At 39.6% G+C, this 27486-nt stretch overlaps 1 protein-coding gene across 2 annotated transcripts; it reads right to left on the minus strand.

The window, feature by feature from the left end:
* Nucleotides 1–2411: 2411 nt before the first annotated feature.
* On the minus strand, nucleotides 2412–27185 carry tbx4 (T-box transcription factor 4). Of its 2 annotated transcripts, none has more exons than XM_058633219.1 (9): nucleotides 26977–27185; nucleotides 20873–21018; nucleotides 20495–20589; nucleotides 12960–13079; nucleotides 11082–11229; nucleotides 6762–6914; nucleotides 6581–6669; nucleotides 6187–6422; nucleotides 2412–5302 (listed from the first exon to the last, which is right to left on the minus strand). In XM_058633219.1, the coding sequence occupies exons 2-9, from the start codon at nucleotides 21014–21016 to the stop codon at nucleotides 4653–4655; spliced, it is 1635 nt and encodes a 544-aa protein (XP_058489202.1). In that variant the 5' UTR covers nucleotides 21017–21018; nucleotides 26977–27185; the 3' UTR covers nucleotides 2412–4652. The 2 variants fall into 2 exon arrangements, with proteins under 2 accessions (XP_058489202.1, XP_058489201.1); XM_058633218.1 differs by lacking the exon at nucleotides 26977–27185 and adding an exon at nucleotides 24777–24998.
* Between the last annotated feature and the right edge of the window lie 301 nt (nucleotides 27186–27486).

Here is a 27486-nt window from a genome sequence, read left to right on the forward strand (position 1 = left end):
TACAGTGTGTGCAAAACGGTATTCTCTGTGTTATAGCGTCAGAAGTTATTCATGATGAAATTCAGTTTGTTCACATAATATGTTTGTGATGTTATCACACATTTCAGGCATTGTTTAAACACTCATATTTATCATTTAAACCTTAAAACCTTTATTAATATTTTACTAAGCCCCCAGTCGTTTCTGTTGCTTAAACCTACCCACATGTTAGACTCAGGATGCAAAACCTGGTCTCCAGTATTAAATTCCTGCACCATCCGCCCTGACCATCTCCCCATGACTTATGTGTGGTTCAAGAATGTATCGGACTGTGCAGGATAATCCAGACAGTCTTTCTTGTATATGGACTTAATTTTTATGGTTTCCATATGTGACCTCTCGCATGTTATATCACATTTGCTGCAAATGACATTATAGGATGTACCTTTTTCTTTCATTCCAGGAAGCAACTGGCTTAAATGTTTTTTTTCTTCCCATTAATGGATTATCTTGAAATGTAAGAATTGACGTGGGAAAGAAACTGATGCAGACTTGATGTTTACTGTGATGGATCACAAAAATTAAACACGCTTCAAGTTTCAAGAGTCTGACAATTGATTTTTATGCCATATTGAAATGAATGGAAGCCATTTGTCAGCAAACAGGACGACTCACATGTGCGATCTGCAGTAGCAGAAATGTGCTTCAATAGGAACCAGGTTAGAGAGTAACTTAACTAAGACTAACTACAACTACTTTTGAACAGCTAATACATATCACCATGATCATAATTAATTTCACAATAGCTGTTTGGTGATTTGTCGATTTGAGTGGTCGCTCTGTGGGAAGAGCCTCCCTTGAAATGCATCAACAGCTGAGAGAAAGATAGAGAAAGAGGTGCTGACATGAACCAGGACCTGACCATCAGCATAACTCATGATCTAATAATTCTCTGTGTGTGAGACAGAGCAGTGCGCTGTATGCTGAGGTGCTCGTCCTGCCATCTCTACATTCCAGCCAACAAATTGGCCTCACCTTGATTTTTAATTGCAGAGCCTTTCGTCATAATATGACAGTTTCTCCAGTGGATCATTTATTGTAAAGTGTTGGTTTTTGATTCAGCTGGACAGTCCGATGTTTAGCAGCCGTACAGTGAAAGCATTGCAGCTCTATACTGTAGTAGTGGGGCGACTGCGGCTGAAAAACAGCTTCTTTGAAGCCTTGTTTAGTTTGAGTGCAAACTACGTCACCGTAGATCTTTAAAAGCTTTTTAGCATTTATTTTACAAGTTTATTTAGGAGGGAGGTTTGCATTTAAATGCTCAGCGTTGGCAGCTTACAGTTTCCAAAACCACAGGCAAACATATACTCTACTTTAAAGGGTGTATGTTTTTTTTTTTAACCCCAGTTAAGATGAAACTGAGCTCACATCTGTATTAGTTAAAGTTAAGACTCCGGAGCCTCCTTTGCCCTGACGAGGATTTCATCACACGGAAGTCATCGCAGAGTTGAATAAATGATGGAAAGATACTCTTACTACATTTGTAGATTTTTGATATTAATATTAAATGTCCAGTTATGTACGTGGCTCATTTCAACTGGAAACAATTTGATTCTAACGTTTATTAAATGGCGGAATCTGTGATGAATCTGTGTTTGTACTTGTACTATCAATGCAGAGTCATATTATTTACACTTTAAATAATAATCACACATATTTAGTGACAATAAAATGCTGAAAAGACGTCACCACAGTAATAGTACGTTACCAGATTTATCTACAGCCACAGTAAAGTTAGGTAACTCAAACCCTTAAAGCAAGGTTAAAGAAAGGTCATACGTAATTATAAAGGTTGGAGAGAACAGCACGTACTCGTCAGTGAATGGATGTGACGAGTTCCCTCCAAGCTACAATAAAGGCATATTACCCTCTGCACTGACACTGAACATTAATACTGATTGCATCCAATATGAATGTATGTCCAGTGATGTTTTATATTTTAAACAGTTCACATGCGACGTGACAAAATGAACTCAGTTTTTAATTTGAAAATGCAATAACACGGTAGCAAAAATGATCATTTCTTACAGTAGTTTAGAACCATTGTGCTGTTCTCGAATGAAAAACAGCAAAAAAAATAATAGAGCTATGAAAATGTTTATTTATCAGATGTGCAAAAACGTCAGTATAATAATGAAAAATGTTATATGGATTTTAACAAAATGAAAAAGGTAACAATACATAAAAATACGAGGGATTACCCAATTATTACCCTCTTATACTACTACAAAACTCTATCAGCTTTCCTGTCGAGGCTGTTTTGTGTTTGCAGTCAGAGAATTTTTTCCAAGTATAGTCATTCGAGAGTGGGATTTGTATGCAGCTCTTTTTTCTTTTCTTTTTTTACGCTACTAACTATGGCTGAGCAACAGTTGTTTTAAGCTCCCATCTGGTTCTGCCTCTGAGTCCACTGCTGTTCTCTTTAGAATATTGTTTGGAGCCAAGCTTTGACAACCTACCACATGCACAACTAGCATAGATCTACAGAGTAAGTGTGTACAGAGCTGTTCACAGGCAGCAGTGTCTAAAAATGCTTGAAACATGCTGATGCACTTCTGAGAGGACTGGAGTTGCTGCAGCGTTACTGAATTAATGAATGCATTAAAAACTAGAAAAAAACAAATTTGGGATTACCAGCGATGCTTTGATAAGAGAAAGATACGAAAAAGAGAAAGACTTTAACTTGATTCCGTGTGCATCCTCTTCATCACCACCTGATTCGGGAGTGTCTTCTGGATGACGGAGGCTCAAAGATTATTTCAGCGTGAACTAAAACCAGTTTGACCTACTTCTTTGGACCGAGGATCAAAAGATGCTGCATTCCAAAAGAGTGAAATATTTTCAACTCGGTGTGCCGCAGATGTGCACAGAAAAACAAACGCATCACACGGGATGTGTGTGGCGAACCTGGTTCATTACTTAATGCTCTCAGAAGATGCTGCATGTGAACAGACCAGTACACTGACACCTCATCCTGGCTGCTTTTATTGAGCTCCTTTTAAACTCACTCCTCTTTACTTGAAACATCGTTATATAATTATAAACGTTTAATTTTGGCACATGAGTAGAATCAGGATTGTTAATGTTATAAATGTTGTACATTGGCTCTTAGGGACTGAATTTTTGTTATTGTCACATAATCTAGTGAAATGGACAGAGACCAACAATCAGATGACACTTCAGGTCAATCATCTCCACTGCTGCCCAGACTTTCAGGTCACGTCCTCATCATAAACACAACCACTGTAATTTCATGCAACTCATTTCACATAAACTGTATCATCCATTCATCCGTAGCACTTGTTTTCTGAGGGTTCGGTGAGCTGAAGCTGTGGTGCTAGAAATACTCTACTTGGGCTATACTTATAAATTATGATGGATTGAACCCACCTGGAATAACTATATGGAAGTAAAAATACTATACTACATTGTTGATATTTGCCATTTACGCATCAATCCTGTCACTCCACACACTGCAGCACTAAGCGTTGCGTAATAGTGAGAAGGAAGTAAAAATAATAATAATAATAATAATGATAATCTACACCCAGCGGGAATATAGACTCAGAGTCTGGCCTATAAGAAGTTAAGGCTTTTGAAATGCTAGTGTGGTGTAGTGTGGCAGCAAGCAGGCAGCTTAAGTGTGGTCAGTGCTCTGACAACTTAAGTAGGCTGCCATGATCAAAAGGGTGTGTGTGATATATGTTGTTCCTCAGGTTGAACTAGAGCTTAAAAAAATATACCTATTTATTTGAGTAAAATGTCCTGTAAACTACAATTCCTGGCTCTGTGGGGATTTTTCTAAAATTGAACTAGTGTTTGTGAATGTGAATGACATTTTCAGCCTCTGGTCATGAAGGCAAAAGCCACAAATACAGAAGGAAAGTGAGAAAGTGTTGAGAGAGGGCCGGTGTTTTCGTTTCTGTTGACAACACGAAACATAAAGCACTCAGAGAGCACACACCTCCGCCATCGCCACTCACTTCCCCACAGTTTCAGTACACGTGAGCCATGTCCAGATTTCCACTGGGTCTACATCTCCAGAAGATTTCATCAAAATCAGTTCTTTACTTTTGAAGTTATTTTACTCACAATCAGACACAAACGCAGCTCAGATTTAACCTCCATGGCAGAGGTAATAACGTCAGCCTCATCCTTAGAACTCATTTTATTTCAGTAGAGCTCTACATGAAGCCATTAACCTTCACTGCTCTGTTGTCCTTGGAAGACTAACCTGTAAATCAAAACATATAAAAGCCCTGTATAAAAAAGAATAGCTAATTTCCCCCATATCTGTTTTTATGTTTGTTTTGAAAACAATAATAAGTTGTTAACAAGATTAATGCTCCCTTTGTCATAATTGAAGGACTGATCATACCTATGCTTTGCATCTCAGTATGAAGAAACAACTTTACTGTATGTGACACATAATGCTACATATCTATAAGTGGATGTCAGCCACTGCCTTGCACATATTACTGCAGTTGCTTGAGAGTTCATTCATAGCTGTGGCCACCATTGCTTATTGGCATCGACAGGCTGCAGTGGAGCAGAAACCTTGAATCATTTCAGACTTGTACGTTGGACAAAAATGGTTTTTCTAGTGGTCCATGTTAGCTCTCAGTCCAGTGAGTCCCTGCACTGCTCAGCCCCACTTGGTACTGGTAGGACGGATCCCGGATGGATATGGTACCTTGAGTAGGATAGGCTGAGAAATCTCTGTGAGGTCGGAGAGGTGAGCCTGGCTTCTTGTGGTACAGAGACGGATGGCCTGATCTCTCTCTGGAACCCGGAACAGCTGGAGAACAAGAAGAAGAGGAGGAGGATGGAGGGATGATGGGCAGCTGCACTGACGAGGAGTTGTAGACCCCCAAGTCAGCCTGCGGCCTCGACACCATGGACGAGGTGTGGTGTGGCACCATCGGTGTGACTGCGGCAGCGTTGGTGAAGTGAGCCGTGAAGGGCTGGTACGGAACGCCCTCCACGCTGTAGCGAGGGTAGGGCTGCATCGTAGCCCACATGTTGCAATTTACTGAAGGGGAGTTGGCCAAGTCGTCAGAGTCTACTGCACCAGATCCAGACTCTGCGTCCATACTGCCGTACATACAAGCCTCTCGAGAGGCGATCGCCTCTGCGCAGTATGGACGGGACAGCAGGGACGACTCGTAAGAAGGTGTTGGACGAAAATAATGCTCCTCTGAACCCACAGATGACGAGTCCAGATACGGCCGCTTACAGCCAAGCTCCAGGTGTCGGGCATTATCTGCAAATTATAAAATTAATTTCATTGGTTTTAAATAGAACAATTAATGGAAATTGCTCAATTGACTCATGGCTAAGCCCTCTCCTTACACACTGCACATTATGTTAGCTTTAAAACGGCAAGATTCTGGATTCAAATGAAAAGATCTGGTTACAAAAAAATCAAAGGTTAACGTCACTGAAGTCGGTGTTTTTGCTTTGACTGCCGGTTCAGTGAGTTCAGGGAGTTCTTTCATATAATGTATAGGTAAAGTCGTTAGCATGAAGCTTAAGTGGTTTTTGATGAATTGCTTGGTGTTACTGTAGAGCTATGTTGAGAGAAAATGTTGTCAAAGAGTGTTTAGCTGAGCTTCTCGCCATCCTAACAAGTTACAGCTTGTACATATTGATAAACATGTATTTGCAGTTTCTCTCTATATACCTAAACATGCTAAACATATATTACTATATATATAATATAATGTATAACACCAGATGATGCTCAAACCTCAGATCTTCCCCCTGGAAGCTTTGTTCCTTTACTTTTCTGTTCTTTTCTCTTTCCTCCTCCCATTTATTGGTTTTTGTATATTATATATATATAAGTAAATAACATGCAGTTGTGACCCGTTGGAATCAGAACTGTAGTTATAAAGGTTAAAAAAATAAATAAAGTTAAATCTAAATGACTTGCATTTACCCCACTGCACATTGGTTTACTATTTTTCTACATGCAACTTCATATATCACCAGAAACCAATGATGCTTGGATGGTTTCTATGGATGTCTTAGCTCAGATCGTACTGTGAAGGTGATACTTACTGTGATTGGTACAGCTGTTTTAAAGGGCGGGGCTTAGCTATAGCTCAATTCTGTATGATTACTGAACAGAGACAAAGGAGATACCTCTGTGTTTGAAGCAGTGGTACAGAAGGCCGGGATCTCTGCTCTGAGTGAAGTGGTTTGCGATGGAATCCTGGGCGTCTGCATTTGACATGGGAACCCCGGCATCGTACTGATACGAGGACAGGACTTGAGGATGTCCCGTCAGAACTCCCGCTCCGAGTTTCCCTGCAAGGTGACTGTGTGAGGAGATGAGCCTCTGACGAACCATGTTCTTTGAAATCACCGGAAACTCTTTCCTTCAGAGCGACAGAAACACGACAGAGTCAGATGTCAACAATTCGTCTCAACACAGTCTTTCAAGGAGACAAGGTGGATTCTTATATTGAGACACGTGATAACCTATTTGTACACAGTATTTCAAGTTTACAAAAGACTCCGTTTCATGTACGCATACCCTTGTAGTCTTGAAACGCGCAGATCTCCCTCTTCACTACCACGGAATCCCTTGGCAAATGGATTGTTTTCTATTTTCAGCTGTGTTATCTATGAACATTAAATTAAATGATTGAAGTACTTGTTGAATTTAAAAACAACTTTTATATTTAGATTGATCAGTGCATTAGTAGACGCCATACCTTGTGGTTTTGATAAGAGGTTACAGAGATGAAGGCTGTCTCATGAAAGACATGAGTACAGTAGGCAGTGTTCTTGGATCCAAAGGCGTTGTTCTCGTCGGCTTTGACTATGTGTAGTCTGGGCTGGTACTTGTGCATCGAGTTCAGGATGATCTATGGAAGACACATTTCATTTTAAAGTTGTTGTATAGCAACACTCACACAACAGCGACGGGGGTGTGGTACACAACAGTTGTCAGGGTACAACAGACATATTAATTATAGTTCCTGACAGTTCCTGATTACCTACTTTCTGGCTTGAAGAGAGACCCTTATAGATGTACCAGAACTAATCAATAAAACAATTACACAATAAAATCCAGAAAACATTAAAAATATTTAAAATTCATAATAAATATAAGGTAAAAAAAAATAAAAAAAATGCACAGTGTCCACGCAGTGATCATCATTTATAAAACAAAGACAAATGACATGTGCTGTACTGGTCAATAAACTTGACCAGTTTATTTGTCTATTTATTTATTCACTATCTGCACCTTATCGTTTATATATATATATTTAAAAATAAACCGGACCTCTGGTCACCTTTTTTATTCACTCTTGTCAAATGTATGTTAAGTTATGTTGATGTCTACGTTTCATGTACAGCGTGTGTTTGAAAAACCGGAGTCGAATTCCTTGTATGTGTTACATACTTGGCCAATAAAGCTGATTGATTCTGATTCTGATTCTGTATAACAAGTGGAAAGGGGACTTGGAGGGTTGCAGGATTGAGTGCCCACAGGGTCAAGGGCTGGGTTATGCCTGCACAAATTATCCAATCTCCATTGCTTATTGCTCATTGTTAATTGCACACTTTAAATTCACCCCAGTCGTGATGACTACATCCTGTATGCTCCTAGAGCCCAGGAAGGGCATCCAGCATCAAAATCTCTGCAAAAAAAAAGTGTTTGGATCTGTGGTGACCCCGAGACAGGGAGAAGCCGAAAGCAAAGAAAAAAACTGGCTGAAGTAATTTAATAAATTAAATCTATTATTTGAATATGAACATTTGTCACTTAATTGATAATAAATCTGGTATTGCCTTCGTTGTCGTTTCATCCTCACTTACTGTAGCAATGCCTATTTAATTCATATTTTACATTTCCAGAGCAGACCATCAAACCTGATACTAAAACCATGAATAACTTTATTTTTGTGTGTTTTGTGTAAAGGGGGTAACACTTTGGTTAATATGCTTATACAACTTCCCCTCCACTAACATCTTAAAAATGCACTGTTGTTCATATCAGCACGCTGGTTCTCTGCATGTCTCATCTCCATCACACCTGATGGGGACTCTGAGTGTTTGTGCATCAGTGTAGCAGGCAGCATGTGTTTGGGTTGTTTGGGTGGCTGCAGGTCGACTCACCACCACCGCTCACCACAGCCTAGTGCTGTGCCCAGTGGAGCGTTAGCAACAATAGTGGGGTCATCACTAGTCCAGCTCTGTCAGGGCTGATGAATGTCAAGCTCTGCACCTCGGCTCCCCTCCTCTCTCAGACACTCTCATGAGGAGCCCGCTCCTCCTTCAGGAGGCTCTCGACGAGAGGCAAAGGTTGAGGAGGGCACAGCGAGCAATAAGCTCGGGTTGAGCGCTGAACGGCGGCGCGCTCACATGCTTCTGTTGCTGAGGCAGGCTGGAGACAGCGATCAACTATTGGTCGGTTCACCAGAGTCTCTCTGTTGACCTTTGTCTGCTCTGCTGTCTGAGACTGGAGACTCTTGGATCACTGTTTGAAGGCAGCCATCATGGAAGCCTTCCTTAAAGAAAATGCTCTTTTATCTCCCTTGATATAAAATAAAATTTACTTGAGAGGACAATAAGAATTATTTATTAGCACTGACTGTGCTAATAACAACACAAGCCTGATCGCCAGACAATAACGTCAACATTGGATCGTTCCCAGATCACGTCCAGCGCCAGTATTTGAAGCCGCTTTTTTCTCTGCTTCATGGTTTATTTTAGGGAATAATTGCTGTTACTGAAAATAAGATACTGCTGCAGGATGAAGAACTAAACTTGTGATCACAGGAGATAAAATGTAATGTATAAATGTACAGCTAAAAGTCTGAACTGCAGGTGACTACCAGCTGTTTGCTCGCTGTAAACAGCATTTAGTTTTACTGCTGATGCTGGCAGCGTTCACTGTCAAGACAGGATGGTGGTTTATGTGGGTTTGGCACAATATTGAGAAGAAACAATCATTACTACTAGATAAATTCATCAGGTAGAAGTCGACTGATTCATCAGTTCACACAATTTAAAGGTACAGTGATAATATTTATTATTGGTAAAGCTGCATGTTTGCAGCTGAATGTCCCTCACCTCGCCTTTCCCTTCTCTACTAAGTATGTTGGAGAACCTTTGTAGCATCAGCACTCTGAGGGGGTTTAGTTTGTTCATTGTGAATTATTGTAAAAAAAAAAACATGTAAATATCAAAGACTCATTCTGGGGTTAGGGAAAAACACTGACTTATACAATCAGTTTTGTTTAATCTTCAATTTCTGACAATTAACTATTTCACCTACATTTTACACACTGGGCATTTAATTATCTGCATTGGTCAATTAAGTCACTCTCTTCCAAATATGTGATGACCTGTTTCATGTTTTTTTGTTTTTTTTAATCCAAAATATATAAATGCAGTTCAGTGCAGACAAACAAATGTAAAGATAGGCCGTATGTTTTGTTCAATAAATCCATCCATCCATTATCTACCGCTTTATCTTCCACTGGAGGGTCGTGGTGCCAATTTCAGCTGACACCCTGGACAGTTCTTGTTCAATAAATGTTTATAATAATAATTATAACAATAAGAATAATACATTTTATTTGTTAGACTTTCTTATTTAAGTTAATTAAGTGCCATATTTTTTTTATTTAACTATATTTTAGATGGAGAAATTAAAACAAAACATTTGTTCATCCAAATTTCATCCAAATGTATCCTATTTCTTAAATCTTTTCATCCAAAACAAAACAAAAAAAACATTTTGGTTGCCTGCTAAATTAAAAACTACCCTGGAAAAGTACGTAGACCACAGAACATTTGTTCTACATTACACTCAGTGAACTCTGTAGACCACAGATTCACATCATCTCCTGATGACACAGAATTCTATTTTAAAAGTGAATAATAACAACTCGTCAGTATGAGCTCAAAAGAAGGAGCAGAAACGAGTCTGTAATGAGCATAAGTAGTAGTGAATGGAGGTTTCCTTCAGTCTCCTGTGAGAGCCTCTGACCTTCCACACACCTCCTGGTCTGGGCGTCATCTGGGCTCCGCTCGGCCTCTATAGTTGCTGTGTCCTCATTACTCGCCCTTATCACTGACCAGGCACTCAACTCAACCTGACAGCCGGCCCCGCCACTGATCTGAGAGGTTATGAACCTAATGAGCGCGCCCATTGATGGGATGGCTTCAGACAAGTTATCCCTGAGTCTCCGTGGGGAGCGCTGCCACAGTCACACTCTTCACCTCCCTCTGCCTCTGCTGTCTGTCCCTCCATCCTCTACTGTGCACTCCATGTCTTTCTTCCATTCTTCTTTAAGTAATCTCACCAAAAAAAAAATCGCTTTGTGATTATTTATGTCTCAAATAAGCTGTTTATTTTACAAATACTTGAAATATTTTTGATGACAGTTTAAATCATTTTTTGAGATTGTAAAGCTAGAATCCAGCAGTTTGATTGGTTGTTAATTAAATAGTAATGGTCTGTCTTTATTTTGAGCTTTTCTAGTCTTGATGACCACAATTTAAAGCTGCTTTACATTCTTGTTTTGCCATTCACCCATTCATACGGCACATTTTCTATCACACTGCCAGGCAGAAGCAACATGGGGGTTAAGGGTCATGCAAGGACACGTTGCCATGTAGACTAGCTGAGCTGGGAATCGAACCCACAACCTTCCAGTCAGAAGATAACTCACTCTCCCACTGATCCACCCTCTTCCAGGCAAGATATAATACCCGTATCACTATTTCCTTTCATCAAATATCAATTGTTGAGCTTCACTTTCATAAGTGACAGATGACACGTGTCAGCTGATTTAATGCATGTATAATCTGACTCTTTCCTTTTTGCAAGGTTATTATTGAATTATAGATCAATAACACAAAAAAACCTGCGTACTGTACCTTTAATTCAGCCATTCAGTGATACCACCATGAAACAACTGTTGCTAGGCTCTGAACTTTTACCGAGCTGGTGAGTCGAATGCAAACCTACTGTAATGGACGAGAATGATGGGATCGCGTAGAGATCAGATACTCACATGTCCAAAAGGGTCCAGGTGGTTGTTTGTAAGCTTGAGTTTCTGAAATGACACCAGCTGCCTCATCCAGTGAGCTCCTGTGGCAGGCGAGTCTGGGTGAACGTAGAGTCTCCCCGGCATCGCTGGTTCTGCCTTTCCAGCCACCATCCTGAAAACACACAAGAGATTCATTAAATTAAAGATGGAAGAACAAAATAACATGTGTATTTTTCTTCAAAATTCACAATAATGACTATCCTGTTGATTTCAAGGGAGAGCCCATAAAGTAAAAGTATAAAAACACTTTATTAATACATGATCTTTAATGTGAAACCAATCATTTGTATATGTAAGGGCTTTAAGGAGTCAGTGGTTCCTCATGTCAGTCCTCATGACACTGCTCTCAGCCCTCACTGTAATTGGGAACTGCAGCCTCTGCTAAAACATCATGACTAATAAGTGTTGCTGAACAAAACTCGTTTGCTCTTTTACAATTAAGGTCAAATGTGTTCTGGTTTCTTTGGGAAACTTGATTCCTCTGATGATTTTCTCCTGTTTTTATACTGGCATGTGTTTGATATCTTAATATGTTGATGCTCCAGTTCATGATTTGTTTACTTAGCCTCTTTTCTGTTGAACGTGATCCGTCATGTGACTTGGACTGTCTGCACACTCGTCATGTCACTGCCATTCGGATCACATGACCACTAGCTATTAAACAGTCCAAACACGTTTAAGCCTGAACGGCTCAAACGTGTTTTTACTGTTGATGTAATTCGATAACCATGAACTATCACAGCTGTTGTGGTGTGTCAGGTGTCTGTTTGTTTACAGACCTATTCAGAAAGAAAAATCAGTGATTTTACATCATGGCCCACATTCACTGCTGTCTCCACCAATAAGTCACTCTGGTCTTTTAAAATATTGTATTCAAGTGACAAATGTATCAGCTAAAGCAGCAATAGACCAGTAAATCATGTGTTGTTGCCAGCAAGAAACTCTGATTTTCTCTATGGACTCCCTTCAATTTCCTGTCAGAATATAAAATAATGGGATTAAGTAGGAAAAGAATCCTCGCAGAGAGTTGTGCAAATGTTCAGAGCACACTCCTTTCTTTTCTTTTTTATATAATCTATTTTTCAAGAATGTCCTGGCCAAAAGAAGCAAAAGCACATGTTTGCATGAATACAAAACAAGCAATTAAAACATGGAACAAGGATGATGCCAGGGAAACACTAGTATTAGGGCCAAACTAGAAAGAAAATGATATTTAAAATTTCGAGAACAAAGTCTCACAATATTATGAAAATAAAGTCGTAATATTTAAAAAGTCGTAATAGTATGAGACAAAGTTGTTATGTTATCAATAAACCAACGGAAGCAACGCGGAGCAATTACATTTTAAAATGCAATTAAATAATAATATTGTGACTTTTTTCTTGAAAATTTTTATATTTTTTTCTTTGTAGTCTGGCAAGTATTAAAACAATTTTAGCATTACGTTGTTAAACTTTTAAAATAATAAAACATTAAAATATTAAAAGAATAAAACAACACTCTTGCACAGCTACATGTTACAGGTGCAAAACTCAACAATTTCCCTCTGAAACCAGACGAGGGAATCAAACGGACCTGCAAGACCATGGACCGAAGTTTTCCTGACTCAGTCCTCACTGTCAGCACCTTCAATCTGAGCCAGCTGCTGTGTGGTATGTTTCATGTGTGAAATGTTGGTCTGACATTTGACACATGACAACGTTTACTTGCTGACTATAACTGGTAAAGAAAAGTAAGGCTGTTTTATTCAACAACCTTTATAGAGTCTTGATCTAAACCTGATTGATTTTTAGGAGTATTTCAGTGGCAGTGAGGAAGCCCTCGGCCACTTTACAAACTTACCATTTATTGTCACAGAACTTGTAGCGGTGGTCGTCAGCAGGGACGATGTCACTGAGTAGGATGTACTTGGTTTTGGGGTTCATCCCACTCACTTTAACCTTGTAGCTTGGAAACATCCTCCTGTTAAAAGGATTAAAGTTGTTAGAAATGCTTGCATTTGTTGTAGGAACTGATCCGAGTTATACAAACGGATAGTCTGGCCTTAATCAGTGAGCTTTACATTTATTAGACTTATATACAGTCTGGTACAAAAAAGTCCTCGCTCCCGAACAGAAGCCATGCTTGATGTAAATGTGATTTTTTACATCATGGGTGAGCAAGGTTGTTGTTATGTTTTTTTTTCAGGGGCCACAGTGACATAGATGAAGCAGGTGAAGGGCCACAAATGAAAGGTTTCAGAGAAATAGTAATCATTGAAAAGATCTTTTAATGCAACATGCATAGCATTTACGTTTAAAATGTAAAAAAAAAGATGGAATTAAGTGTAATCTGTTACAAACACAACAATGAACCATATGAAAACCATTCGAAACAAACCACCCACAACTCTGATAAGAACAGAAAGGAATAATCCAAAATCTCCACTGGGCAGCCATGTATGCAGCAACTTCAAACATAACATACAATTCCTTTCCTGTGACTTTTCAAAATAAAGGTCTGGCTGCTGTGTTTCACTTGTGAAGGTGAGTATTGTCTCACATGTCTCACTATATCAGACTTAAACACGATCTTGTTGAAAAACACAACATTCTGAGGCAACTTTTCTGTTTTGAGGTGCTCATCTTAGCTCCGCCTCCGTCATCACAACTGCTAAAATCATGTCTGTCAGTCGAGCTGTCAACTTGAGCTAACCCATGCCGCTGTCACGGGCTGGATGAAGACCTGTTTGCAGGCTGGATCTGGTCTATAGGGGCCACATGTTGCCCATGTGTGTTCTACATGATGGACATGAGGTCAGTTTCATTTGTGCTGTGTTACCTTTTAATTTGCGAACAGGTCTAACGTTTTCTACACAGATCATGGTATTAATCCACACAGCTGTGTGTGAGTGTGTGTATCATGTAGCATCGTTACCGTCGGTGTTGGTGAAGATCAGATTATCTTGCAGATGATGGGACTGGGAGACGAGCAGAGTCTGACGCTGTCCTTTAACTGCACATTGATTTAATGACAATGACTTGTTGTGTTGCATGTTCCACAGTTGGACTCCAACCAAAGCTCTTGTTCTTGGTGTCCCTAATGTCACAACCTTCACGTCTGTCCTGGGACAAGACTAAAATCCTCTTATACTTATGAGGCCGAGACGCCAAAAATATAATATTTGAATCTTTTAAAAGCACAGAGTATGCTAATACAGCAGTAAAGGCAATAAAAACACACAGAGGAGCTACTTTTCCTGACTTCAGCTGGGAAACCAAAAACAGTTTCATCCCATCTGCACTAAAGCAAATTTCACAAAGGCCTCTGTGCCTCCTATTAAAGCCCTAAGTGGTTTTTAATGGCGGCTGAGACTGGACAACAGTTTAGACGTCGGGCTTTGCTCAAGTGGCTCTTGCAGTTTATGTGTGCGTTTGTTAAATCACTGGTGCAGACACTTGATTCAGAGGGAGCCATGGCATCAAAACACCTACAGCCATACTCGCTGTTTTGTGTCAGCGCCAGTCTTCAAAAAGGCTCACGGTGCTAACACCATCCGATCATGTTACAGTAAATACTCTCTCACATAAGAGAGGTAGAGAGGTGGAGAGAGAGGCTAGGGATTGAGGGCAGGTAATTTAAATCTCTCGCTCAGGCTTCAAATCCAATCATTAGGAGAGATCAGTCCCGGTATCATGCTCACTGAAAGATGGGTTAATCCTCGAGGAACATTTGAAACAGACCTCTGCTCATCTCTGGCTCCTCTCACGCCGTACACACACAGAGCAGATGGAAGCCTGTGTCAACACATGTGGCCTTCTGAGTTGTATAAAGTGACTGTAACTGGCCAGTGAAATGTGTCCCGCCGCACAGAGCAAGCTGAAGCGCTGGAATCTCAGACACGTATGGATGTTGATGAGTCACAACGTGCCTCAGTTCTGTAGATAATATACAAACTTAGCTCGGTCCAATAATAACAAATGTTCTGAGGATCTCAGTGTGCTTCAAACACAGTTTGGCAAACGGCCGTGACAAATGCAGCGTTTAGAGACACTCGACAAAGAAGCCCACTCATGCAGAGAGAAGTGATACACTCCACAACGACGGCTGCTACAGAACTGGACCATATAAGATTGCATTGCACTTTGCAATAAGTTGTTCATGGTGAATTTAAAATAAATTATATTTAATACAGTCCTAGTGATTTATTAAGAGTCTGCACCGTTTTAGTTATTCCAGGACCTCATGAATATTTGGTTCTGACAAATGAATATAATATGTTTTAGAGACACTTGGTGGAAAATATGTACTTATTTTAATTAAATGTCCCAAACATCAGCTCGGAATAATTTCCAAAAAAGGCTGAATCTTAAAGAGCTGGTCTCACAGAATTGTTTTATTTTAGCTTTGAATAACTACATGTTTTAAAGGAATTCTGGCTGAGTGCTGGACATGTTATGTTGTATATTTTGATATTTTATCCTTTAGTATTTCATCTTTCTTTTAGATAAATCATTTATGAATAAATCATGTTTTAATATGATGATCTTCTTTACTGTTATTTGTTGTTATGTCTGTCTGAAACCCTGTTAAACATGCCGGTGCCTGTCCTGGGCAGGAACTTCTTGTAAGAGATACTTTTAATCTCAGTGAGGCTTAAATAAAGATTATAACACACACACACACGTATTTACATGTGTGTATGTACGTTAACCCATTATACTTTAGGTATATGTATGCACACATATACACTCTGTCACTGAGTGAGTTTTAGAGAAGTAATGGAAGATGGTGAGTGTACGTATGATATCTGTGTGTGTGTGTGTGTGTGTGTACCTGGTATTCCTTATGTTGTGGGGACCTAACACATTATGGGGACTTGTCTTCTTTATGGGGACCAAAATCAAGTCCCCATAATGTAAATTACTACATTTTAAGGTAAGGTAAGACATTTTTTAAAAATTAGGCTGAGGTCAAGGTTAGGTTAAGATTAAGGTCAGGGTCAGGTTTAGGGCACTAGTAATTATGGTTAAGGTTAAAGTAAGTCTACAGGAAATTAATGTGGATCAATGCAATGTCTCCTGAAGTCATGGAAACCAGTGTGTGTGTGCGTGTGTGTGACCTTGTAAGGACCAGTAGTCCTCATGGAGACTAAAACCTGCTCCTAATGAGCCAGATTACCATTTCTGAGGAACTGGTTAAGTTCGGGCCTAAGATTTGAATTGTGGTTAAGTTAAGGTTATAGTTAGGTATCGTGAAGGTTAGAAGTCAGTGCAGTGTCCTAACAGGAATAGCTGCACAGACCTGTGTGTGTGTGTGTGTGTGTGTGTGTGCCAGCTGTTTCTCTTAACATTCCCACATGTTCTGTCCCTTCAGTGATCCATTTGCTCTCTGGGAATCTCCAGTACCACAGTGAGATCAAACAGAGCGCTGGGGGATGATGAAGCGCTACAACCTAGCAGAGTCAGCCTATTGTGGGCGCCAAGTATCTCTTATCAAGCGGCCGCCGCTCTCTTGACGGGCTGTGTACAATGAGGCAGAGTGAGGGAAGAGCTTCACTGGGTGCTTAGATAAAGGGAGGATTACGCCTGGACAATGACACTCACAATAACAAGTCTTCTGGGCTCAGCTAGGTGCTGCATGGGAGTGGACTGAGCCGGTTTCTGCTCAGAGTGTTGGGAAAATATGAGACGCTGTGGTTGACAGCGTGGTTGTTCTCTGTCTACATCACCTCTGACACCACATCTGCTCTGCTGACCCTCCTCACATGTCACAGCAGTTTTCTCTTTCATCATGTCTGCTCTTCTAATCCATATTCATGTATTTGTTGTATTCAATGTGTTCATGCAATTAATACTTCCGTGGCAGCTGACCACAGACTTTATATAAAAGTGGATGTAGTCTTTCAGTCATGTGAACCAAATGATACCAGCTGTCAATCACACTGGTCTCCACTCACTTTGTCCTCGATTTTCCTCTGTATGGGAACAATAATTTAAAAAAGTCAACATCATGTTCTGAAAATATTTACTGATATTATGAATCAAGTCAAATGTGGATTAATTTCCCCATAGACTTCCTTCCAGTTTCTTTTTGCAACCAGTAATATTCGCTCCCCTGGTGGCTATTCATACCACACCATTCAAAAAGAAGAAGAAACCATGGTGTACATCCACAGCGATGTGGCTAAAGACTGATGGAGTTATAGGCAGAAGTGTATTATGTTGTCTAAAGGACCCAGTGTCTGACAAGAGGGGAATTTGTTGTGTGTAAATGACGCTGATGAAGCTGTTTTTGGTTCAGAATGGTAAAGTCCTGGCTCAGACTTATGTTTCAACCGAGGACTTGACGTTTTTCTGATGCCCAATCAGCTAACTGTTGTGGGTGGAGTCAGTCTAGCTCCACCCTGACCTTACATTACTATTTTACTCAAAAATGGAACAGAAGGGGCCAGTTATTTTGGAACTATTCCTAATGGAAATGCAAAAAAAAAGTACTGTACCAAACCATACCATTCCACTCCATGGAAACATGACTTTACACTGATGATGACGATGCTCAAACAGCTTAACTACTGTGAGGAAACACAATTACTGGAGTTCCACTACAGTCACACTAATTGTGAGTACAAACGAAGAGTGACAGCGGTCCAGTGGGTAAGACTTAGTGACATCTAATGGTGAGACTGCAAAGTGCAACAAACGGAGGATCCCTCTACTCACCCCTCAGGCAACTGCGGTGGCCTTCTTATACCAGAAATGGTGTAAACACTTTCACTATTCTCTCTCTCTGCCATTCCTTCATTTGTCTTCTTTTACTGTTATGTATTAGGTGTACAGTATGTGGGCAAAGTCATTCTTTTCTGTTTGCGTAGCATGTTTCCACTTCAAAATGTTCAACATGGCTCCAATCACGAAATATTCCAACTTCTCTGAAAACACCACAGAACCACTGTGTGCAGCTCTAACTGACAGCCACTTTATCATGTCATGTTTACAAATGACTCACATAACACTTAACATTTTGACATGGCTCCCTCTCACAGTCTTTCCCCCGCTCTTTTAACTCAGCCACCTGCACATCCACTCTGCCTCTGAGGAGTCTGGCCGCTTCATTTTTTGTACACTTTCCCACTGACACTCGACTTTTCTCAGTAAAATGTTCAAATTTCACCCAAGGGTCAAATTGCCAGGTGTGAAACCACATCCCCATTTTACTCTAAACACATTTTCTTGATTCTTCAGCTTCTTAAATGTGAATCTTTTCTGGTTTCTTTGCTCCATATAACAAAGAAATCATTAAAAATGAATCATTTTGGTTTGTGGACATTTGAGAACATCATCATTTCCAGGTTTGGCAAACACTGATCAACATTTTCCTGACATTCTCTGGACCAAACGAGATAATAATCGAGAGATTAATCGATTATGAAAATAATCGTTAGTTGCAGCCTGAGTATATACTTTAACAATACACAATCAGATGTATGTGCAACTGTCTGAATAAGTGTACTTTACTCATTTTCACCATTAGGTGTGTAGTCCTTTTGCATAATAACAAGGTGAGCAACTCCACACGCACTATTCATAACATCCATAAATAATCCAGTCTGGATGGATTTCACGTACAGTTTGTTTTGAAGCCGGCTTTGGTGACGTCCACCGCTGCAGAGCGACTGTAGGTGAAAGCACACAGGACACAGGTTCCCAGCACAGCTGCACAGCTACACCACTGCCTTCAAAGGGCTTTAAGGATTGAGAGCCCACTTTATCAGCTGGACAAGGGAAAGCCCATCTCTCACAGTTATGCAGCATAAAAGAAAAAAAATGTGGTGACCTTCGAAATGTTCTGACTAGAAAAAAAAAAAAAGAATCCCATGAGGAAAGAGAGGCGGAGGTCGATTTGCGAGTGTACTCATTCTCTGGTTAATGTCTGAAGGCCTCACTATCTAATCCTCAGGTCGCATTAAATCCCAGCAGCCAGGCAGTCATTTGTGTTTTCAATTATGTAGTCACTCCTGCAGGAACGCTGCGTCTCCTCCTGAGAGACAAACTTACAACTGCGATATGTTACTATTATACAGATGATGCTTCTTGTCCATAATTAAAACCATTACTTAAATTCCTTGACTAGAGTAAGTGGTTACTTTTGGAAATTTCTTAACTGCACAGCTATAAATCCACTGTCAATCACAAAAGAAATGGAATATATGTGTAGATAGAACATTCTATGAGGTCCAGGTGCATAACAAGGCCTTTTTACTTCAAATATTCTAAGTAAAAATGATGTATGTTCTCTGTGTACTTTTCAAACAAACAAATAAAAGTACACGTGTTTGGAGTTCAACTTTAAACCTTCTGTGGTTGATTTGAAGACACTTGTAAATTTCTAAAGTTAACAGCTAATGTGGTTTAACATGACAGGTCACGTCGCTCTGTGGGGAAACCAAACAACAACAAGATTTCAGACATTCTGTTCAAAACTGTGAACTCATTCTCGTGTGTGTGTGTGTGTGTGTGTGTGTGTACTGAGGAGCTGGAGGTGTGTAGCTCCTCACATAACAGCTTACTGTGGCTGCTCGTGTGTGTGTGTGTGTGTGTGTGTGTGTGTGTGTGTGTGTGCTGAGGAGCTGGAGGTGTGTAGCTCCTCACATAACAGCTCACTGTGGCTGCTCCCGACTGCTCCGTTACTCCCTGACATATTTCAAACTGTCCGCCAAAATGGCCGCTGTCTCATTTTTGGAGTTGGTATTCCTGATGAACGATTGCAGTATATGTGCGAGGTCACTGACAAACATCACATTTTCTCCGACTTCTTCATCATAAAAGTCAGCTCGCGCTGCACCGGCTTCACGCTCATACAGTGGAGCTGCTGCAGATGGAGCCTCACTGAGCTGCTTTTATCAGTCAGTTCTAAAATAACCATTTATTTAAATACTAATCTTTAGGATTAGCACCTGAAGTAGATGCTGTGAATTCTTCTTCCACCACTGATTATGAAGCAAAGTTACAACAATGGAATTAAGAGGTCAGACATGGCGTTACTTTAATGCACTTATTTTATGTTATTTGATTATGATTACTGTAAAAAGTATTGTTTCGATGACAAATATGTGAAAGCAACCTTTAAATTTAAATAAAGAATAAGGGGACAAATGTGTATACATTATATGTATATACCTATATATATATATATATATATATATATACATATAGGTATATATATATATACATATATATGTATATACATATATATACATATATATGTATATACATATATATACATATATGTATATATATATATGTATATATATATATAGCTACTGTATATGAGTTGAGTGGAGATTGTAACACACGCGGTACAAATGAATAACGTGTGTTTTGTGCTGCTGTACCAACCTGCCTGCTTTAGTAATGATCATCTCTGTGCCGGCCTCGTGGAACTTCTTCCACAGCTCCCTCTCGTGAAGGACGACCTTGATGCTCTCGATCTTCTGCGAGAGAAACGGCAGAGAGCGGGAATCAGTTTTGCAACAAAAACAAAAACTGTGTCAAGAGAGAGTTTCCTGTCAAAGATGCACACATTACATAGAGCAGCTTTAAAAAAAAGTTCCTTTGATGTTGAGCAAAATCAGTGACTTTTACAGTTCTGTCTGAACCTCACTCACAAACATGTACAAAAAGGCCATTGGTCTGCAGGGTGCACATAAGAAGCATCTGTCTCTCCCTCTCTCTCTGTGTGTGTGTGTGTTTTGGACATCAACTCTCCATATTTACCTGCTCAGGCTCATTGGAGCTGGGAATGGCGGAGGCTGAGGACGGGCCCAGTGGTGGCCGGTCTGGGAGTTGATCCGTCTCCACGCTGGTCTGAACCCGGCTCATACATTCATCCGTCACAGCTGAAGCCTTCTCTTGCAGCATCTCTGCAGGATTAGACACATACTCAGCTGTCAGAGGCATCAGCGAGCTGCTCTGACAGCACAGAGAAATGTCCGCCGTACATCACAGATGTCATGTGACACTTCTCAGACAGAACACAGTAGACTCTCCGATATACGCCGTGGATCCAATACGAGCACGAGAACTGTGGAAATGCACTGGTCAACCTGCTGCCATCACAGTCGACTCAAACACTCATACACAGCCGTGTGCTGACATCACTAATGTTGCCTTGAGACATGATTAATATTTGCATACAGTACCTGCACTAATGACTATAATACTGATTTGCTGCACAATTATGATGTTTTCCTTTCTGTGACAAATGTATTTATACTTAAACACAGTCCTAACCCTAACCCTAAAATCTTTATTAATATTTCATACACCATAGGCCGAAGCAGTATGGCTTAAAAGTTTATTATGGTAAAATAACTTTTGAAATTGTTTCCAATTGGTTTTTGCTTTAAAGATATTTAAAAATAAATAAACGGTCAAAACTAAACCTTTCACACATCTGAGGTAAAAGGTTTAAAGCATGTGTTAAATCTCAGAGTGTGTTTGAGCAGTGTATAAATATTATACTGTTTTTATTAATGTAATAATAGAATTATCAATCCACCTTCACACATTATGTCAGCAGGGCTACACACACACACACACACACACAGGTTTGCCCCTAACCAAACCACAATTCAAATTTTACCACTAAACCAAACCAGTTCCTCAGAAATGAGGTTCTACCGCATTAGGACCAGGTTTAGGTCTCCTGACAAGGTCAGCGTTTATGCCAGATACACACACACACACACACACACACACACACCTTAATTGTGTTAATTGTAGGGATGGAAGGACAATTATATAGAATTAAATGTTAGATATTTTAATTATATTCAATGGCCTGTTGAAAATAGACAACAGTGTCACTTTTTTTAAATCTCACATTTCCATGAAAAAAAGCAGAATTATCACATGTGCAGGAGTAATAATGTGTTCATACAATGATCAATGTTTGTGTTCATGCGTTCACATGCATTTATCCTTCATGCTGTCTACAAATGCAGTCATTATTTCATTTCCTGCGTTTGAAACTGGTCATTTATTTGATCGGACGATGGAGAGAACTTGCTTAAACTTGAGCCCCGTGGTGTGTGCTGACAGTTAACTGTGCACACAGACGTCTTCAGTTATCACCAGAGAAAATATTGTGATTTTAAAGTAACACCATTATCATCAATGATAAAATACAGTCAGCTACAGACTTTTCATAGGAGGCAGATTTCTTTGCTCTCTCATCGTCCTCCTCTTCCTCACATATACTTCACACGCTGGTGTAGTGACATTAGATTAAGATGGAGCGAGAGATAAGCTGACTCTTGTTATTATTATTTGAGTCATTATTATTTTGTTTGTTATATTTTCTACGACTCCATATAAAGTAGAACAGTATTTCTAAGTTTTTTTTCTCTGATTTTTCCAGACGTACCACAGTTTGAGAACCTTGGACTTTAGTATTATGTATGAATGTGTTTGTCATATTTGTATATGAACGTTCAAATAAATACAAACAAGTATGGAACTATAATAACAGTTCAAAGTGCAAATGTTTGTAGCCCTTACATTATTGTTGTTATTATTATTATTATTGTTGTTGTTTTTTAATTATTATTAATATTATTATTAATAACAATAATAATAATAATAATAATAATAATGATAATAACAATAATAACAATTGTGTCTTATCCACAAGTCATAAGCATGGACACACCATGAAGCAACATCTCACTGATAAATGCATTATTTTCCATTAATTATAGATAAAGATTTAAAACGGTCTTTACGCTGATGAAATGTTGTCACGTCATGTTTCACTTTATCAAAGTGTTAAAGTGAAACCCTGATCTGAAGAAGAAATATTAAACATGCATTAAACACTATTATTATTATCATTTTTAAAAAAAAAGGAGAATGGAGCAAAGGTGAAGAGAAAAATCAGGTGAAAGTAATGTAGTGCAAGACACACAGTGGAGGATTCACAGTATTTATCCTTGTCATCATGTTGACGGTTATACGTCCCCCTGTCTCTCACACCTATTCAAACACTGCACACTGTCTTTCACACTGTGTCTCATCCTCCTCCTGCTGCTGCTGCTGCACACACACACACACACACACACACTGACAGATTAACACAATTATTTCAGCTTGATTTTGATTAAAAACTACTGTTTAAAACTTGAAACCTATATATTTGACTCTCTGATGATGCTGTTGCAGCTTCAGACTCACTTTAAGTTTGTGTCCCTCCCTTAAGGTCTTTTTAATAAATCTTAACGACCAATCTTAATCTCAGTCCAAAGAAACAAGGTAGAAAATGATTCAGTGTGTGTGTGAGTGAAACCTGTTGCTTTCTCTTCCCTGAAACAGTGAAACTGTGAAATGAGAGCATGGCGTTCATTCCTCGCGGTTTTGGACGCACACCAAGGATGTGCATGGGCCTATAAACACAACAGAGTGGCCACTCTCTCGGCCATGAAAGAACAGAGGCGGCGTCCAGTGTAAACTGATGGAGACAACTTTGAAAGCTAATAAAGATAAGGACAGACGGAGTCTCTCTTTTCTTTTCTGGTTTTAACAGTGTGAACCCAGATCTTTCACTCGTCCTGTCTCTGAGTCACCGCCGTGTTTCTGTTCCTGTCACTGTGGAGTTTCATAGTGAAAGGACACACACTCCTACATGTGAGATATTGATACCTATGAACGTGTATAATGTATAAAAACAAACACAATCCTAATTGTTTCTACTGTTTGTGCAGTAAGAAATCATTTAAATAAAACAAGCTGAAGGCCTGAACAGTAACACTCATGTTCATTAAGAAATAATGAATCATTAAGAAAAACCAAACATGTAGTGTTTAAAGTGTAAGTGTTGAAGTGTAATTATTGAAATGAGATGTGAGGTTTGACACTGAGGCAGCTGTAGGTCACAAACTTTCAATCTGCCGCCATTTTGTGTCTGCAGCTGAGCTGCACGGAGGCCTGAGTTTGACAGCATTTCATTCCTCCTCAGTGCAGCTCCACTGAGCCTGACTGCAATACACAACTCACTTATTGTAAAATTGTGAACATGAAATACAATATGAAAAATCTGAGGCCTCACATGTAATCCAAAAGAATTAAATTATTCAATGTATTTTAAAGATAATTAAAATAATGTAGCAGGGAAGTGAAGTGGGGAAAGGAAAGTTCTTCATGCTTTAGAAAAAATGATGGCGAACATTAAAAAAACAACAAAATATATGTTAAAAACAACACATGTACTGTATTTGTCAGTATATATATTTTTAAATAATCACACCATTACTTCATGTTTAAATTTGCAAAACACACCCATTTGTTTCCTACAATATCCACCTGCTTTAAAATGATAAATATTATTATTTCGTAATAATAATAACAGTATATTGTAAGTAATGTTGCCTTATTGCTGTAAATGTTTTCCTATTGTAAAATAATGTAATAAATCTAGTTTGCAAGTGTAAATTAAATAAATGAGAAATATTTGTTATTTAATTAAGGGAAAAGGTATTAGTCAGTAAAAATAAGAACAGCTGTGACTGACTGTCTCATCACTGTCACATCATCAGCAGCACGAGCTCATTACTCTCTCACACACTTGGACACACAGCGCTGTTTACAAACAAACACACAATCAGCACCTCTCTCTCTACTGTACCTCAAACACTCAGTCATCTGCTTAAATCCATCCCTCCGTGTTCAGCCCGCAGTGAGCAGAGCAGCAGCGGGGCGCTTCACCTCCAGCGCCCGCTCCTTCCTTCCTTCATCCAGCGGCCTCTGCTCTGGAGGCTGGAGCTGTAGCGGCTGCTATGTCGACTCTGTCCGCAGGGAAGAGCCTGTATGTCGGTATGTGTGTGTCAGTGAGCTGTGCCTCAGTGCCGCTCAGCTGCTGCGCTCTGCGCCTGTGCGCTGCTCACTGCGCTCTGACTCAGTGGGGTGCACACACACACACACACACGCACACACACACACCTCACATATCTTAACCAGTTAGTGTCTAACCTTAACCACAGTTCACCTTTTACTCTGAACCTTAACCAGAGGCTCAGAAATAAGGTTGTGCGTCATAAGATCAGACTGTGGTCTCCATGACAACTGGTCCATGGTCCAAGTTGATGCCAGAAGAGGTCTTAACCCCCCCCCCCCCACTCTCTCTCTCTCTCTCTCTCTCGGACGGTGTTTAAATAAAAGTGTAGGTCAACAGTCTGACCTGTAGATTCATTCTCATAAATGATGGAGAAGCAGAGATTTAACAGACGCACATTCACCTCATCGTTGCTCCTATGACCATCAATAAAACAAACACAACCAAAAACAAATATACATCGCTGACAGAATAATACTCATCTTCCTCAGAGAACGAGTTTTTTCTCCTCGGCAACTTTGACCTTAACCTCATTATTATTATTCAAGTTCTGACAGAAAACGATCTTAAAACCATCCTAATAGAACATTCACTATATGACTCTAAATCAGTTATACATGTACAAAAAGCATTAGATTAAATTAAAACAAAGTTATTGGAAACTTGAAACATCACAAAGATAATCATCAGCTGCAGCAGTTTACAGTGTACAGGCCTCATGTTTTGCCACAGTGTACTTTTTTGTTCATTAGAATTTGTTACAATATGAAAACTTAAAATAGACAAATCTAAATAAATGAATAAATAAATGATCACAACGCGACTACAATGATAGGCCTGAATAAAACAACTTTATAAAAGCGGTTCTTTTACTCAGTGCAGGCCCATCTGAACACGTGACGACCAGGATGTAAAAACCTACATATTTGTAAGGGAACTCTTATTATTTATATATATATGTAATAAAACTATGTAATATCATTTATAAAATAATAATTATTCAATAATGTATTATATAAAATGATATAATAAAATAAAAACGAGACTTTGAGGAGAATAAAATAAGGAGATTGTGTGTGAGGACATTTTGCCTGGTCCTCACGTTCTGTCACCTCTTAAAGGGTCTTTTTGACGGTTAAGGGTAAGGTTAAGGGGTTAAGTGATGCATTGCGTCTGTGAGTGTCCGCACTACGACTGCATAGCAAACGTGTGTGTGTGTGTGGGGGTGAGGGCGCAGGTGATATATGCGCCTGCGCTTTTGTCGCAAACGGCGCGCGTTTGTAAATCACGATGCCATCGAGACTTCAGTGTCTGCTGGTGACAGGAGCTGCCACTGTTTGTCACGTGTGTGCGCGCGTGTGTGTGTGTGTGCTGCTGAAAAGTGAAAATTGAGCTGTTTTATTCTTCATCCTTAATAAACACACACACACACACACACACACACACTGTATTCTCCTCAAAGTCAATAAATGTCCTCTCCTTTTTATTATATTACATTAGTAAAAATATCTTTCCTGTTACTCAACAACTGAGCCTGAGGACACGAGAGCAGCTGTCACTCCACAGTCACTCTGTAGAATCCTCCAACTATGACTTTATCTCTATCTCTATATCTGAAACTAGGACCATTAAGGCAAAACACAAAAATACCACAGGTTAAACACATGAACACTGCAGTTTCAGTAACTGGGATCATTTATCTGTGACCTGTCATTATGCAGCTTATAATAACATTATCAAAATATTGCAGTATATCATTGCAAATTAAAAGTGTAGCAAAGTGAGTGTAATTTACAGCGGATAAAGCTGCTGAGACGTGACACTAACCAAACAAAGATTTGTTCCAGAAAGAAACTTGTATTTCACACTCAGAGCAAACTTTACTTTTTCACTTTGACAGAATCTGCTTGACAATCTCCTTCACAGACAAATGAAGGCTTTTAAACAAGAATAAATAATGTTTTTAAAAAGTCATTGCTGGATCGGTTCTTACCTCCTGTTTGTCCCTCAGCGTTGTCCTGACCTCTGCTCTCCTCCTGTCTCCTCTCCACTGAGGGAAAGTCCCAGCTCACAGTGCACAGCCCATGCGACACCTCTGTTACTCTGCTGCGATCAAAAAGTTGGATGCTTTATTTATTTATTTATTTTGTTTTATAGCAGCAGAATTGAGCAGGAGGTTCTGGAAGGGAATTGAACCTCCACACACTCCCATCATCACACGGTCAGAGCGGGAGGAGGTTTGAGCTGCAGACAGCCTCACACTGCATGGAAATGTACCAGGAGATGACGTCCACTCAGTGATTGTGAGGCGAGAAATGCAGAGCAGCATTCTTGTGCCTTCAAAATATCACATTTTCTGTCCAAACTATGCTTTCGTACACGCTTGTTGGTGCAAATCTTCATTTAGGTTTATATAGATTAAAACATTTTGCTTGTGGTCCACATTTTTATAGAAATCTGATACCAAAGAGTCCACAACACCCTGTCCACATTTAGTTATTTT

The sequence above is a fragment of the Solea solea genome, chromosome 7 (genome assembly GCF_958295425.1).
Source record: "Solea solea chromosome 7, fSolSol10.1, whole genome shotgun sequence".
Lineage (NCBI taxonomy): Eukaryota > Metazoa > Chordata > Actinopteri > Pleuronectiformes > Soleidae > Solea > Solea solea.